The 17,081-nt window shown below is 38.8% G+C and overlaps 1 protein-coding gene across 15 annotated transcripts in view; it reads left to right on the plus strand.

Moving 5' to 3' along the window:
• MAP4K3 (mitogen-activated protein kinase kinase kinase kinase 3) overlaps positions 1–17,081 on the plus strand; it is an 80,277-nt gene that overhangs the window by 14,714 nt on the left and 48,482 nt on the right. For all 15 annotated transcript variants that reach the window (XM_054193887.1, XM_054193884.1, XM_054193878.1 and 12 more), the window contains exons 4-12: positions 4,006–4,070; positions 6,368–6,423; positions 9,709–9,756; positions 11,954–11,996; positions 12,655–12,727; positions 15,093–15,224; positions 15,499–15,561; positions 15,644–15,725; positions 15,831–15,941. In XM_054193887.1, the coding sequence (XP_054049862.1) occupies positions 4,006–4,070; positions 6,368–6,423; positions 9,709–9,756; positions 11,954–11,996; positions 12,655–12,727; positions 15,093–15,224; positions 15,499–15,561; positions 15,644–15,725; positions 15,831–15,941 (673 nt within the window). The remainder of the gene's footprint in view (positions 1–4,005; positions 4,071–6,367; positions 6,424–9,708; positions 9,757–11,953; positions 11,997–12,654; positions 12,728–15,092; positions 15,225–15,498; positions 15,562–15,643; positions 15,726–15,830; positions 15,942–17,081) is intronic.

Consider the following 17,081-nt stretch of genomic DNA (forward strand, 5'->3'; position numbering starts at 1 on the left):
CTAGGACTTGGAGGCAGTGTCTGGGAATAGAGGAAGCCCTGACAATAAATGCTAGAGGAGGGAGAGGGGTCTCATGGAGAAGCTCAGCTAACTAATGCTGTCCTGAGGAGTTTCTTCTCCCTGCCTCTTGTAGTCAGTGTCCTGAATAGCCCTGGGCACTTACTGAAACCATGTTTTATCACTGGTGGGGTTCATTGCATCTTTCTCAGTACGAGTATTTTGTTAGCTTTTGTCTCGTGAGTGAAAGTATTGCAGGCTGACAGATACAATTCAAGTCAATAGAATCTGTCTTTTGAATTATGTTCGCTTTATAGTAATTTCAAAGGTCTGTAGTGGAAAAGCTGGTCATATTGGTACTTCGCACACATAGTTCGCAGACAGTGTGCAGCATGAAGGAAGTTTGCAAGAGCAAATGTATTTTCAGAATAAGATTAATTAGAAATGCACTCAAAGTATGAGAATGAAGAGGAGAGCAAGCCATTGCCTAGCCCATTAGATGAACACCATCTGCATCCTACAGTGAGCGAGGATGGGAGTGTGTGATTGTGTACGGCTTGCATTATCATTACACATGTGCAGAAAGAGATCAAAGTCTGAAGATAAAATCAACAAGCCATGCTGTTCTGGCATCCCATACCTTGAAGGGTGCTTGTCTTGGCAGCTTGAATGCTTTTTTAATGCTGAGCTGGTCTGTGAGCTGCATTATGCACAAGCTTGTGTGGGTGTGTGTACAGATAAAGCTTGTGTACATGTAGGGACTTGGTATTCCAAACTAGGAGTGTCTGCACTTCAGTTTTGAATGTTTAAGGTTAATTTGAAGGTTAACCTAAATTGTGCGTTACTTCCATTCTGTGCAGTACTGGCAGGCTTTTTCTTGTGCATGAACAGTCAATTCTTAATACTGCTACATACCTCAAAGTCATGTTAAACTTTTTTTGAGAATTTGTGGAGTTACTAACTAGCCTGTTTGATGGCAGCTTACAGATTGTCATGTTGTAAAGTTGGCAAGGGATCTTGTGATCTCCTAAAGACAGTATTTGGAAGCTCCATGTTATGGTGAATAAGCTTTTTAAATGGATGTGGCATATTCTGAGAGTTGTGTGGCTGGGACCACATAGTGGCCTGCCCTCCTGTAGTGCCTCCTTAGCCTTCCTCCCAACCTCAAAGCCTGCCTTTGTTAGGGAAGAGAGCACCTTTGTGTACATTAAAATGTCCTCCAGCGCATGTGATTGCTTTATTTGTACTTGTCTGCAATACTGGGAAGGAAGTTTTGTTGATATTTTTCTTAATGTGTGACATTGTGCACCACAAACCTGAAAGTCATTGTTAGTAAGCCTTTCAGAAGACAAATTAAGAAAGAAGTAAGTGAGGAATGGCAGAGGGGGGGGGCTGGGGCTCTGGGATGCTTTTGAAGTTACCCTGAGCTATTTTTCTAACATATGAACTTCTGACCAGAATTGTGAGGGTTCCATTTGCGTTTGTTTCTGGAGGTGAGATTATTTGTATTGCAGAAGCACAACCTATCCAGTTGTCTCACCAGCTGCTTCTTTTAACTAGTCACAGTGGGAACAGATTGCTTAGTATAACTAATAAAAAGCTGCTTCTGATTTTTAAGATTTCCTGGGAAAAAAGACTGTGAACAAATATTGTTGTTGCATTCAACTTTCTTCGAAATTCTTAGATTGAAATGGTGCCTCTTCTCATGATGCTGCATTTAGGAGGGGATGCTTTTTCTTTAAAAAACAGTTTTCCTCTCATCTCAGGGTATCGAAATATACCTTTGTAGAACCAGATTTAAATTTTGGCAAATATATTATATATTTTGGCACTGTCTTGTGCTCTTGCTTTGTCCCCTCCCCTTTCTTTGGTGTAGTGCTTCTTTGTCTAGGTAATCCAATGGCTGTCCTTTGAGGTCTCTCATTGTCTGACCTTTTCTTTTCCAAGTATCTTTCAATGATAAGAACAAGAAGAAAAATACCATGGGCCTGTACTTGGCACTACCAGCATATTGTTCCCCATGCTTTTCTTCTGTTTATGTATGGATTTTTCAGTCAGTCAAATTTCTGCTGTGCGTTTAGCCTAGGTGCTAAGTTGCAGACACTAAATGGTACTGTTGGTCTTGTCTCTGTTTTGTTTGCTGTGCTTGCCATTTGCTTTGCAGACACAGTACAACTGCGTACACTGTTACTGTTGATTATATGGATTTTCGTGGTCTCAAAGCACTTAGGGGCAGTAATAGAAGGCTAGATAGTGAATTAGAAATCCTCTTACATTTTTTTTGTCCTTTTCTGTAGGGCTTTTCCACACTGGCAAGTTTAATGCCCAGTAAGTGAAGGTGTGAGTTTACAGCACTTAACCTCCTTCATGTCTCTTTGCGGGTGCTCCTGCTGCTGTCCAAGGCTGGTGGGGTTATCCTGTTTTTTTTCCCCGCTTCCACACTGCTGCTGCTGTTGGCATCAAACAGGATGCAGCCACATGGGAAAGAGTGGCTTTCATGAGCCCAGTGCCCCAAAAAGTGTCCACATCTGAGTCCTGCATCACTGTGGGGAATAAACAAGGGACATACAGATGTCTGTCTCTTCAGTGCTGCTTTCTCACTCATGTTCTCCTGCTGCCATCGCTAATTCTGTTTTCTTTCACAGGTAGTCATGTTGCTTCTGTGTCTGACTTTGATCAGTTATTTCAGTGGAAAGCCTTCATGTTATTTCAAGCAATGCTTTAATTAACCCCTAGAAATGTATGGAGTTAACAGCCAGGGACTTCCATTGCTTAAAATCTCCGTATTGCCTGAACAGTACCTTTCCCACCATGAGGGGAAGCAGCTGGGGAGTAGCTTTGAGGACCATCTGGACTATGGACATAAAAGGGGAGGAGATCCAAGAAAGTCAGTTCTTCCTTGGAACAGCAGCTATTCTAGCTGTTACCTGCTGGTGAGAAGTACTTGCAATTTGCAGCTCAGGGGATAAGCTCGGCACTTACACCATTGCCTTGCAAAATTCCACAAATGTTGGCGTTGCCTGCAGGAGCATCTCAGCTGTTCTGACAGTGCCTTATGAATGCAAGAAACCCAAGACCAGGAGTCATGGGCAAACTGCAGAACAACCAGCAGTCTTTCCTTTGGTTCCTGTGTCCCAGTCTGCCCTAATGTGGTTGTATGCCATTTTTCTTTCCTCTGTGTTTTGATGGCCACAAATGACTAGGCAAGTCCCAAATTTTCTGCTTGCCAGAATGCCTTTCTGCAGCCACATGTGGTACATCTGTCTTACCAGTGAAAATTACGAAATGAAAATAGAATTTAGTGTCCATAATAGAAGATACCTTTGAATCCTTCAGCCCATTGTCTATTCTTGAAAAGCATCTTTTATGGAGGTATAGTGAGTCAAGCTGAATTGATTCCCTTAGTAAGAGGAATATAAAAAACTTCCCTCTGACCCTTGGCACCAAAAATATCCACAAGTATTTTTGAGGGAAAAGACTTCATCTGAGAAGACCCTTACTCACAACGTGGGCTCCACTCTGCGTAGCTTTCACTAAAGCACTACGGTTTCATTCCCATTTGTTGTGAAAGAAATTGAGTTCAGAGATATCCCGAGGGCTTTTTGGTTTAGACTTCTTTTTTGTTTGTTTGTGTTAATTCCTCTGCTCTGAAAAAAGTGGAAGAGAAGTGAAAATGAGGAAGAAATAAGAATCCATATCTGTTCTCTCTCTACTCTCGGTAAAAATATATTTCATTTTCGTAGCAGATCTTGAATAAAAATCAGTGTACATGTTTCACTTACACTGTTTTTATTACTCCAATAAACCCTGTAATATTTTGGGTATTTCGTTAGTTACTGTTTTGACAGTGAAGTATCATATAAAGATTAAATCATATTCATTATTTGCCTTGTTCTTTTCATAATACAGAGCTTGTTATGTTGTGCTTTATAATGTTTGAGTCCTTTGACTTTCATAGGTGCTGTTTTCAAATCTGACAGCTAATGAATGGTTTTGTTCACTTTTTAGACGAGACAAGCTATGGATTTGCATGGAGTTTTGTGGAGGTGGCTCTCTACAGGATATTTATCATGGTATGCCAAGTCTGTAATTCCTTAAAATCTAAGTAAAGCTTATTTTCAAAAATGGAGATGATTACAGTGTTTTGGAATCGGAGAGGAGGAATCCTAAATTTAGTATCCGTAATAATCCATTGAAGGTTAATTTTAGCTTATGTGTTTTACACGGTTGGTTGGGTTTGGGTTTTTTAAACAAAATTAGCTATAGTGGGTTTTTTTCTGAGCAGCGGAAGTTATTTCCTTCCTTCAGTAGCTCATATATCCATCACTACTTTTCAAAGACCGTAAAATTACAAAATATTGTATTGTAAAAATAAAAAATTATATCCTGATATGCTGGCTGTCTTCATAGCCATTTCATTTCTGAGCTTTGGAACTGAGCTTTAGTATAATCTATACCACTGCCTATGGATACGTAGATAAGTATGTCGATTAGCAAGGATACTCCTGTCCTTTGTAAACAGTGATCTTTTGTGTGTTTGTATAGCCGTACTGTCAAGAGGGTCTCTTTTTCTCATGCTGGGTGCATGATGTGAAAAGCAAAGGTAGCCTATATATTTGCTTTAGGCTTAGGTGCAATGAGTGGTCAAAGAAACAAGGGGCGTGTGTGAATCTATTGCACAAAGAGAGGATCAGTCAATTGATTGCAGGTTTTTTATCAAGAGATAAAATCAGTTTTGAGGGATTTTATTGCCCTGGAATTAGATTTGCTTAGGAAAGGAGTACGCCATAAGCTAAGTAAATAGCACTGTGGTTTTCAAGTGATGTTTTTCAGGCAGGAAATCCATCCATATTCCAAATGGTGAAGATTTTACATGTTAGGATCTTCACATCCTTCTCTTGTGTGTAAACAGCTTATATATTTTTTTACGTTTAACTTGAGTGCAATTAAAACAAGGCTCCAGTTCACAAGTTCACACCATGCTTGTGGCATAGTCATTTGAGCATGGACTTGTAGATCCTTTACATCTTTGCTAATGTTGATAAAAGCATTGTGTCTAATAAGCTTTGTTATGTGGAACACCTGTAGAGTAGGAAATGAGCTCATGCCACATAAATGCAGGTGTCGTACAGGAGCGGGTTTCCTGTTGCGGCTGATTTTTGGCTTCTCTGATGGTAGTTGGAGTGGAAGGTTCTTTTCTGATCTTAATTACGTTCCAAAGTGTCTTATTCCAATTGAACTATAGGCCTCTGTGATCTTAAGTCATTTAGGTTAATCAGAATTAAATTTCTCAAAATAAACATACATGCCTAGAAATGTATACTCTGGGTGATAATATATTTAGTTTTATGGGAGTTTGGAGCTTTTCTTTCAGAAAAGGGAAGATGGATCTAGACCTGTTTTGAAGATATATGTTGTATGATGATACTAATTATATTATGGTTGTGGGTTTTGGAGAAGCTAAACAGTTAGGTGCTGAAATCTTGTTTCATTTTTAACTCCCTGCTCCTTCGGTTTCCTTTCAGAAACCACATTCAAGTTGTCTATTTGTTTTCTCTGCAATACCTGAGACGCTTGTAGTGAGGACTGCATTTCCTGGTCTTAAACCCCTTTAATTTCAGGGTCAAAGTCCGATAACTGAGGACCAGTCACAGGCCATTCCTTGCTTGCTGTTCAGTGTTTGGTTTGTGTATTTGTTTAGAATTGAATTGTTTTCCTTTAAGAGACTTGAGTGAAGTGGGACCCTGGAGGGAGAGGAAGACTTCTTCCCTTGGGAAGCTACTGAGCCTGCTCAGAGGGAGAGTTTGAGAAGGTGCATGGTGTGTCAGGCCCAGGAGCAACAGTGCTGGTACCTCATGCAGAAAAGGGTTGAAAAGGTGCAGAGAGCAGGTCGCATGGCTACAGGGAAGAGAAAGCAGGTCACATGGCAGCAGGGAAGGACAGAAGGAGAGAGCAGGTCGCAAAGGGTAGAAGGAAATTCCTAGAGCTCAAAGGGGACTGACCAGAGTTTGCTGCAGCTCTGAGTCACTGGGCTGGAAGTCCAGCCCTTTATAGAAGGACAAAATGGGTTTGTGCAAGGGAAAAAGTTGCTGTTAAGTCACTGCTTCTGTTTCTTTTTCCTCTTAATTACCTCAAGGTTTTTTTATATGGAGGGAGTTAGTATTCATTCCAACAGGACTAGACATTTTTGAGTTTAAAAAATGTTTGCTGGTCTTTGGGATGCTCAATCTGGGGGAAAGTCTAAGCACGTTTACTTTGAGACTTCTAGAATAAGATCCTATTAGTGCAAAGGGAAATAATTGAGGTATGGGTTTGGAATGGGTAGCATCTTACCTGATTTCGAGAATTATTTTTTTCCCTTTCATTGCAGTGACTGGACCACTTTCAGAACAGCAGATTGCCTATGTCAGCAGAGAAACACTACAGGTAGTGTGTTCTCAGGTTCTGGTGGTTGACTCTTAATGTAAAAGTATTAAAAGCTAAAAATAAAAGCTACAAATATGTGCGATGCCGTGGAAGTACAGTGTTTGCATGGCTTAGCATTTTTGTCAGACTTTTGAAGATGTTCTGTATGCCTAGAATGATTTGGTAATTGCATAACCTCCAATTATCCTGGGTCATTTGAAGAAAACTGTCTTTCTGCTGTTAATTTTTTTTTTAAGGGGGGGAGCAGCATATTTATTTATCCACATTTGTGGTACAAATTAGTTATTAGAAGTTTGAAGGAAAAATTTTAAGACTCAGTTTTGCATATCTGATAGTTGATCTGTGCCAATAAGAAAAAAAAAATTGCCTGTATTCTCGAGATGTTCAAATTAAGGTCACCAGCCTCTACTCATGGGTATGCCAGCTTTCATTTTTCTTCCCCAAATTAAAGGTTCGGTTCACCAGTAAAACTTAATAAGAAACGGCTTTTTTGGTGGATGTCTTGCTTCCATGTGAGAGAGCAGTTCTTGGCTTCTAGTGAATGCAGATCTCTTAAATGCCTTCAGTTGAGAGCTGCTGCCTCTCTCAAACGCTCTGTCAAGATAGCTCTATCCCTGAGCCAGCTCCTTGCATGCTCCCTTACCATCTCCCTATGCTATGCCAGAGAGTGCTGACTTCTGACTTACAGGACGTGGCTTTTCTTCCTTACAGTGAAGTCTGTGTCTGGACAGACATCTGGAAGCGTTTTGGTTTTTGAACCTTTAAACCCTTTTGTTCTTATAGAATCATAGAATGGTTTGGTTTGGAAGGGACCTTTAAAGGCCATCTAGTCCAACCCCCCTGCAATAAGCAGCGACAATCTTCAACTAGGCCATGTTGCTCAGCATCCTGTCCAACCTGACCTTGAGTGTTTCCAGGGATGGGGCATCTACCACCTCTTTGGGCAACCTCTTCCAGTGTTTCACCACCTTCATTGTAAAAAATTTCTTCCTTATTCTTCCTTTTTCTTCTAGTCTAAATCTACCCTCTTTCAGTTTAAAATCATTACCCCCTGTCCTGTTGCAACAGGCTCTACTGAAATGTCTGCCCTCATCTTTCTTACAAGCCGCCTTTAAGTACTGGAAGGCTGCAATAAGGTCTCCCTGGAGCTTTCTCCTTTCCAGGCTGAGTAACCCCAACCCTTTCAGACTGTCCTCACTGCAGAGGTCTCCAGCCCTCCGATCATCTTCATGACCTTCCTCTGGACCCAGTCTAATAGGTCGATGTCTTTCCTGTGCTGATGACTCCAGAGCTGGATGCAGTACTCCAGGTGGGGTCTCACCAGAGTAGAATAAAGGCGCAGAATCACCTCCCTCGACCTGCTGGCCATGCTGCTTTTGATGCAGGCTGGGATGTGGCTGGCCTTCTGGCTTGTGAGCCCACATTGCTGGCTCATGTCCAGCTTTTCATCCACCAGCACCCCCAAGTCCTTCTTGGCAGGGCTACTCGATAAATCCCTTCATCCCCCAGCCTGTATTGATACCAGGGGCGGCCCTGGCCCGGGTGCAGGGCCCTGCGCTTGGCCTTGTTGAACCTCATGAGATTCACGCAGGCTCACTTCCCAAGCTTGTCCACGTCCCTCTGGATGCCATCCTGTCCCTCAGGCATGTCACTCACACCACTTAGCTTGGTGTCATCTGCAAATTTGCCTGAGGGTGTGCTTGATCCCACTGTCTATGTCATTGATGAAGATATTAAACAGTACTGGTCCCAGTACGGACCCTTGAAGGTCCCCCCTGTATATAGTTTCTGATTTCTTCTTGTAGCTTATAATGCAGCAGTCTGACCATCCATAAAAGTAATTTGTCCAATGTTAATTTTGCCGTCAATTTACATGTTTGATCTCCATATTTAGAAGCCCTTTAAATGGTCTGTTTTCAAAGAACACTTGCTATCAGTTCTGGCTGGAATCGGTAAGACTCATTCTGAAAATATAGGTCCTTTAAATGTGGCTTCTAAAGTACCTGCCTTCAGGCGTTCAGCTTTGAAAATGGTGACCTCACATTCTTTCACAGTAGTGGTAAAAATGAGTGAGTTGTATGGCTCACTGTGCCGGTAGCATCCAGAGATTTAAATGCTAGGTGTGTACAAGGGACTTTTTTAGCTAATGTCAGTTGTTGCAACGGTCAGGTAGATGCTTTGATTAGTTGCACTCCGTACCAAAAGCAAATTGAGTCCAATTTTTGGGTCTGCATGCACGCCTGCAGTGATGACTCTGAAAAACCGTTGAACCAACAGGGTCTTGTTAATCATTCAGGCTTTCATGAACTGACAAAAAAATACCCCAAAACTCTATCTTCAGTGGTACTGTTGTCTATCTGCACAATGTTGTTCACTTGAAAAAAAGTACCAAGTCATGTAATTAATTGTTTCCTCATTTTTCCTTTTGGTATATTTAGGACCATCCTAAATATAATGCTGATGAAATGCTGATAATTGAAAACAATCCTAATTTATTTTTGCAGTCAACTCTGTGATGTCTCGCATGAGCTGGCAAAAAACCCAAAAGTTTCTTGACATGGGTATCTCCCTCCATCAAGTCTGCATTTTCATGGTCCATGACCATAGAACGAGGAAGATATTTGCATGTTGTTTTACCCTAAAAGAGAATTTTGAAGATAAACCTGGAGTGTCAGAAGTTACCTACTCTGTGATTTGTCATGCAGAGATTTGGTTTCATAGAGTTCTTCCAGAATTTAAACTTAAAGTTTCTAACTCATGTTGAGTCCTAAAATGCTTTAGTACTCTCATCGAGACCCAGAAAGATAACCTAATGCTTCTGAATCCATGAACTGGAGTTGAACTCCTGGGTTAGACCCGAAGCACTGCCTGCTAACGTGCTTCTTGACTTACCTGAAGTGTGTAATGATATAGGAGATAACTGCACTAGGTATCCCGTAATCTGACTGTTGAATAGAAGACTGTTAGGCAATTTAAAAGTAATTAACTCAGTCTAAAAAGGTGACAGTTATCATGTCCAGAGGAAAACTTGGTTGGGGAATGCTTCTCTTACAATAAATATGGTGACTGGTATTCTTTCCGTGTACCCTGTGGTTTTGAGACTATGCTACTACGTACATTGAATTTGCAAATGCAGTTCAGATACACTGAAATATAAGAATGCTCTTCAGTCAACAGGCCATTTAGATGATTGAATCGGATCCTAAATTGCTCTGGTAATTAAATAAGAAATGCATATAAAATGAAAAATATTGGACTAAATTATTGTCTAAATATTTTATGCAGGGACTATATTACCTTCACAGTAAAGGAAAAATGCACAGAGATATAAAGGTAAGTAAAAGCTGAAAGTATTTTTTTTTTTTTTTTTTTTTTTTTTAGAAAAAGGCTACCTCACCTCTTATGGGTCTTTACTGTTTTGTATTGGGGGGGATATGTATGGGGGATATTTTTAGATATGTAGGCTTTTCCTATCTATTAGAACAAAATAAAATATTCTGCCCAAGGGAAGAAAAAAAAAATTTCTTTAAAATGCATGCATGGAAATAGTTTGTTCTTTTAATTGCAGCCAAACATACTATTTATTTAGACCAGTGCTGTAAAATTTAAGCATCAGCTAGTGTCCAGAGCAGCATATAGTTCAGGTGGCTGTAAGGGTGTCATCTGTGCAAAAGGAAAGGTTTGATCTTCCCCACACCTTTCCAAGAAGCTCGACATACCCTTCTCTCTGCACGGGCTAGTGAGCAGGGCTGTTGCTTTGGCTTCTTACTTATTTTCTTGGTGAGCAGATTGCAGGGCTGCTGTTCTGTGTGGTTCTTGGAGACTACATCTGTCCCCTCCCTTGGATGCTAAAATTAGAGAGGGTACAGCAAATCAAGCTCTTAACGCTGACTTATTTAAACCTTCACCTCAACAAAGCTGTATCAAAGGTGGCTTGTTCAGACTCTTAACACTCTCTGTTATAGTTTCCTTCTGGTGCTTCCCGTTGACTTTTTGTCCCTAGGGTTTTACTACATACTCTTTGCCTTTCCAAGCTCTTCCTTGCTTAGACTGCGGCTTAAAATTGGCAGGCTTCCTCCTGGAAATCTGACAGTAAATTATCACATTCCTTTTTGTTGTGTGGGGGATTGGTTTTGGTTGGCTGGTTTGGTTTTTTTTTTCAGACTAGGGATGCAGCGTACATAGTAGCTTCAACTGCAGATGCCTTAATGCAGCCTGATTCCAAGGTGTTCTCATTGATATGGATCTTTGGGTTTTAAGCAATCATAAAAATAAATTCTGAATGAAAAGTTACTTTGGACACAAAAATTGAACATTTTTCATTCTACTTTGTAGAATGCAAAATGATGCTTGTAAGGATACAGTGCACAGATACTTGTTTCTAAACAGATAAGAAGTTCTTATAGTGCATACATTGAGAAATTTTTTATTTTTTTTTTTAAAAAGAGCTGTTCTCATGAGCATGGAAAAATACTATCTTCATCTGCAGATCTCCTGACTGTTGAGTTATGTTTGTTTCCCTCAGTAGCTAAGTTAGGTATTTAGAATATCTATCCTGTTAGTCTTGAAAGGTGAACAGGGTCAAGAGTATGTTAACTGGACTTGTCACACTATTTACCAAGCTCCATTTATAAGGCTCATTAACTGTATTTGTGTGAGGTTTGCCAAAGTAAGCTGCATTTTACTGCAGGCCTGACTTCTCCTTCTCTGTGAAAAGCCATAATCTGTAAAAAAACTAGTTTCTTGGAGGCCTGTCCGTGCTGCCTTCCCATCTAGTTTATGGGCAGTGCTGACATTTGGAGCTGTGTTTAACCAGCTCCAGCCTTGGCTCAAATCAGCCTGCACCTGGTTTCAGTCTTCAGATCAGGTTTGTTCTTAGTCCTTTTATGCCGTAATTTTATGGTACTGCTTCAGCTTAGTTTTGATTATTGAACTGGAGTGAGTGGTACATGTAGCCACAGAACAGTGATCTCTTCAAATCTAGCACTAACAGAATCTCTGTTGTATAGCGACGGAAATAGTGGAAATAGTTTTGCTAAACACTTGAATACCAAGGCAGATCCTTAAGGCTATAATTATAATTATCATGGCTCTCAAACAAGACAAAACCAGATCCTACATATGAAAAGAAAATCAAATTACTTCCGCTTTGACCTTTAGAATTCCTGTTTCCTTTCAGTCAGTGGAAATAGAAAAAAAGTAAGGATTCATCAGCGTAGGGAAATCATCATATTCTGCTTTTTGAGAGGGTTTTGTGTACAATGGAAACTCTGTAGTACCATAGGCTAAAGAGTACTGAAATAACAATTAATGAGAAACCCTGTATATCCGAGTTTCTTTATATAACAGAATGGAAACTTGCTAATTTCACAAACATTTCCTTGGTAAGGATGCAGATTTCTTGACCACGCAATCCTTGGTTTGTCTTTGGCCCCTATTTTGCCATACGATTTCACATAATTTATTTTTTTTAAATATGGTGTCAGAGGCATCTTCATGTTTTAATTCAAGTATGCTTACTTTTTTCAAGGGAGCAAACATTCTTTTAACGGATAATGGACATGTAAAATTAGGTGAGTTAATGCAATTTAGTGTTATTAACAGATTTTTGTGTGCTCTAAGAAACAGTCTTCTGTATTTTGTTTAATGATATAATGGTTCATGTAAGGAATTAACGAATATGAGAATTCTTTTTCTCTTGCTGGTAATCTCTAACTGCACCATCCAGTTAGTGTCTGAGGAGTAACTGGAGTAGTTTGTGACGCTGTGGTAAAAGACTTTCTAATGTTGTAAGGGGGAGGTAAAAATCAAATCGCAGGTTTTTATAAATTTTTAATAATATGTACCATCCAAGTGCTTACATGTGAAACATACCTTGAAAGGTTATCTAAAGGAGTCTTTTGGATAATACTAAATAATGTATTTCATCATATTAAAATACTGCATGTAGCTGTTAGGACTCCTGTGCTAACCTGTTCTTTCTTGTGTTAATGAGGGGCATGTTTGTGTGCAGCCTGCATGTTTGGTAGGTGACTGAGAGAAGGCTGACCAATGGGATCAGAGATACACCAAGTTCCCATTATTTGCTTTTGTTATCTGTTTTTTGTTAAATATTTCCAGTATATTTAAGAAACTCTTACAGTGGGGAAACCAAACTTGTGTTCACTAACAATTAATTACATCAAATCCGTTATTAACTGTCATTATTTTTTTGCCTTTTTTTTTTAATAGCTGATTTTGGAGTATCTGCACAGATAACAGCTACAATTGCCAAAAGGAAATCATTCATTGGCACACCATATTGGTAACTGTGTTTTTATTTGGCCATTAATATAATAGTAACATACATAATACTGTTGAAAAATTGTGATTAAAAGCATGCTATGTCACTTACTGAGTAGACTAATCACTAAAGGCTGTGTCAGACTTTCTGGTGATCATCTCTGTATTGTTTATGCTAAATCCTGAATTAGCTGAGTATCAGAGAAAATGCTCAAGTGATCTGAAAAATTAAAAAGCTGGTTGTGTGCTACTGTCACTGTTGACTAATGTATATCAATCAATTTAGTCAAAAACTGTCAACAATTTTACTTGTTTTTAACTCTAATCTTAGATTATTTTTTTTTTTCTTCCCTGATTTTCTGTCTTGGTGTTTTATGTTTCTTTGCTTTCACCCTAGATATGTTTTTTCTGCAACTCTTCAGTTGATAATGAGTTTCATTTGTCGCCACAGATTCTTTTGACACTTGTGAAATGTTTCCTCTAAGCCATTTTCTTTTTTTTTCCCCTTATTTGCCTAAGCTGATTGAATTCAAACGTACATTTCTATTCGATCTGTACTGCATCTTCATTTTGGCCTCAGTAAACTAGTTTGCATAACTTATCTTTCCTAACGTTGAGCATTTTATTTTCTCCTCTTTGTACTGGAAGTGGTTGTTCCTCTTTCACCTTCAAGTAAATGACACACATTCTTCATTGTAAAATAGCACCTTTGTGTATGTTTCTCAGAAAGATAGTCTATATTTTGTTGTCTGACAGCATAGTAGGTACAAAATAAAAATGTATATAATGAAAAAACCCCTACATTCAAATATTCAGTCTTGCAGTAATAAAGCACAGCATTTTTAGCATTCTTCTGCAGTGTTAGTCAGCCAAGGCATGGATTCACTTCCCTTTCGGAATAACGCAAACACCCATCAGTCATGATTATGTAATTGATTTGTGTCTCTCTTTCCTGAGATGTCTGGGTGACTTTAGTCTTGGCCTGTATCTCTGTGTGACTTCCAAATTGTGCCAGGCTTGTCAAATAATGCGTCATAACCTTAAACAATAACTTTGAAAGCATTACATAGGTTAAACGCTGATGAAAAGCATCAGTTTTTCTTTGCAAGGCTTCTCAGAGATTTGAGAGGAGAAGCAAGGAAGCAAAATTGTTGAGATTGTGGAGAAGAAAATTTAGTGGAAACAGGCAGTGTGAAGGCTTTAGTGATCATCAGAGGTGTCTGGGCAGGTAAGGCTATGGTGCTTGGATGGGAGAGAAATGAAGGGCAGAACTGCTGTGCAGTTCTAGTAACCCTGCTGTTTACATTTGCGCTTCTCCTCCATGTTTTTTCTGAAGTTAGCCGTGTTCCCCCTCTACCTCAGTAACTCCCTCCCTTTTTGATTTAGAGTGATTGGGTTTTCCATGAACTCTGGAAGAAGCTTATGTAAATATAGTTTAACTCTGCAAACTTGGAATAAGTTGTACCACCAAACCTGATGATGTTTTCGTATTGAAAGATAAGGATGTCTGTGTTTAAATAATGCATCATTTGATATGCTGCCTGCTGCTTTGCTGGAACACTCATTAAGTGACATTCATCTGTCTTACCTATATTGAGTAACATCTCCAGTTCCACTGGTACTTTTCAGGTGATCTGAACTAATAAAGTTCAAAGCTAAAAAATGTTAACATGTTTGCCATCTGATATGACTATGTAGGACAATCAAATCCATAATTCACTTTGGCCATTCAGAACATGTGACAATGCCTAGTGAATAATTTTCTTTAGGTATTCCTATTCATGTGTCAGTTATGTTTGTTATTTTTGCCACCTGAGGATAACTTTTTAACTTAAATGAGGTCTTCTGACATTACAGTTACAGTGAGGCGGACTTTACAAACAAGTAGTGCTCTGTGCAGAGGTGACAATGAGTCTTCAGGTTTCATGCTTTCAGGATACAAGAAAGCTGACATTTAGTTACTTTTTTTTGTTTTGTTAGAATTCTTCCCTTCAAAGTCAGTTGATCACTTTCTGGGGTAATGTGTGAATTTGGTTATTATTTGGATTTTACTGTAGTTGAATAATTATACATTAATCTCTTTGGTTGTTGAGTCGTAGTTCATTGTGTGCCTGCAAAAAAAGTCTGAGACAGATTGGTTGCATCCACTTACTGCTAAATAGCTCTTTTGGAAACTGCCTATTAGTTACTAGAAGACGATTGAGGAAAACTTCGTCTATACATTGCAGAACTTTTTACCCACATGTGTATGTATCCACACGTATAAATGTATATGCTGTGAGCTTAGAGAGGGAGAGCTTTAGGGAAAAGAGTAGTAAGCTGCTATGTACAGAAGAATGTTTGACTTGTGGCAATAACTTCATCTAAATGTGTCTTTTACCTTTTAGGATGGCGCCAGAAGTTGCTGCAGTAGAAAGAAAAGGTGGCTACAACCAGCTCTGTGACCTGTGGGCAGTTGGAATAACTGCTATAGAGCTTGCAGAACTTCAGCCTCCAATGTTTGACCTACATCCAATGAGGTTAGTAAGGGGTTAAAGCTTGGTGTGTAAATACTCTGTTTTAAGTAGTGGCTATGTGTGCTTGGGGGTACTGCCAGGGTATCGGGTTGTAAGTGTTCTGAATGTACATGACAGAAACTGTAACAACACTTTTCGGTGCATAAATGTGTAATGTCCTGGCAGCATCTCTTAAACTGATGGACTTCTTCCTGCCAACTAAGTAATATATTTAATAATTCATCTTATATATGTATTGCAATATAAACCACAGAAATATTGGTTGTTTTTTTTTCAGAGCACTTTTTCTAATGACAAAAAGCAATTTCCAGCCTCCTAAATTAAAGGACAAAATGAAATGGTAAGTACTTCTCTGTTTCAGTAGGTAATGATCATGTATTTCACTGGACAATTTATTCTAATGTTTACCACTTCATTTTCAGGTCCAATAGTTTCCATCATTTTGTGAAAATGGCACTTACAAAAAATCCTAAAAAAAGACCTACAGCCGAGAAGTTACTACAGGTATAAATTTATGTATGGGATTTTTTTTTAAGTTCTAAAATTAAAATATGCTTAATATGAGTGGTGGGAATTTTAATATGTGGTTTTTTTCCTTTTATCTTTCAGCATCCTTTTGTGACCCAGCCATTAAATCGAAGTCTTGCTATTGAGCTTTTGGATAAAATGAATAATCCCGATCATTCCACTTACCATGATTTTGATGATGATGATCCTGAGGTAGGAATATGTTTTAATTATAGAGTCAGATTAAGGTTTTGTTTGCTGAGAAAACTACACGATTATGATATATTGGGCCACAGAATGTTTTGTGGTCTGTGAATAGTCTCAAGGGTTGCTGTTACTTTTGGTTGTGCTACTCTGTCACGTGTACAGGCACTTTCCAAAATTCATTCTATTTGGGCGGGGAGAGGGAAAGTAAAAAAGACTTTAAAATTTTGTTTATTGTTGTCCTTCAACAATTTTGCAACAGTAAATATGGATGACTACTCCAGTCCTGTCTTCTGTCATCCATTCCACTGTCTTTTTCTTTGTGGAATTATGTTTCCATTAATCCGCAAAGAATGGGTTCATAAAACCAATGTAGAACTTCTTTTGCTCTTAATTTGCTTTCTTATTAGAAGACAAGGATCCTATAGTTGTTTTTGTCAAATGGTTTGCTATGTATTTCATGCAGATTATATTTTCTGTCTTAAAATACTCTGAAACTTGATTTCACTTGATAGTTTTGTCAAAGGCAAAGCTTCTGATTTTCTGCTTTACTAGCTGGGGAAAATGGCATGCCTACGTAGGGCGATAAACAGCGCAAGACTGAAGTGTTTCATAAGTAAGAGAAAACAGATATTCTGTTTCTGCATCCTGTCTCTGTACTTAACTGTATGTTAGTGAAGACTTTCCAAATGCTTATAGTTCCCTAATTGTTGATCTCTTTTGGGGAGAAAAGATTAATCCTTTTAACACAAATGGCATTGATTCATTAATTGCATACTTGTGTTTTACTTTTTTTTAATGGATAAACTAGTCTAAAAATGCCTGCAAAGGAAAGTAAGCTTAAAAGAAGCAACTATTTTAAGATACTAATTTTCAGGTTTTACAATTTAAATGAGCTTTTACTTTCTGGAACAGCAAAGACAAGTTGACATGCCCCAAGTCTGTCTTCCTTAGAAGCTGAATAAATAAACATGGAAAGAAGCCAAAGTGAAATAGATCTTTTTTGTATTGTAGAGGGCAATGTTTACGTATTTCCTAAATGGGAGGGAAGGAGAGGAAAGCATAAGGATTGAATGGTCAGTACTTTCAAAAGTAATTGCAAATAGCAGAGCACACTGAGTAAATCTTTCTGTTTAAAAAAAAAAAAAA

This window comes from Rissa tridactyla, chromosome 3, assembly GCF_028500815.1.
Source record: "Rissa tridactyla isolate bRisTri1 chromosome 3, bRisTri1.patW.cur.20221130, whole genome shotgun sequence".
Taxonomy (NCBI): Eukaryota; Metazoa; Chordata; class Aves; order Charadriiformes; family Laridae; genus Rissa; species Rissa tridactyla.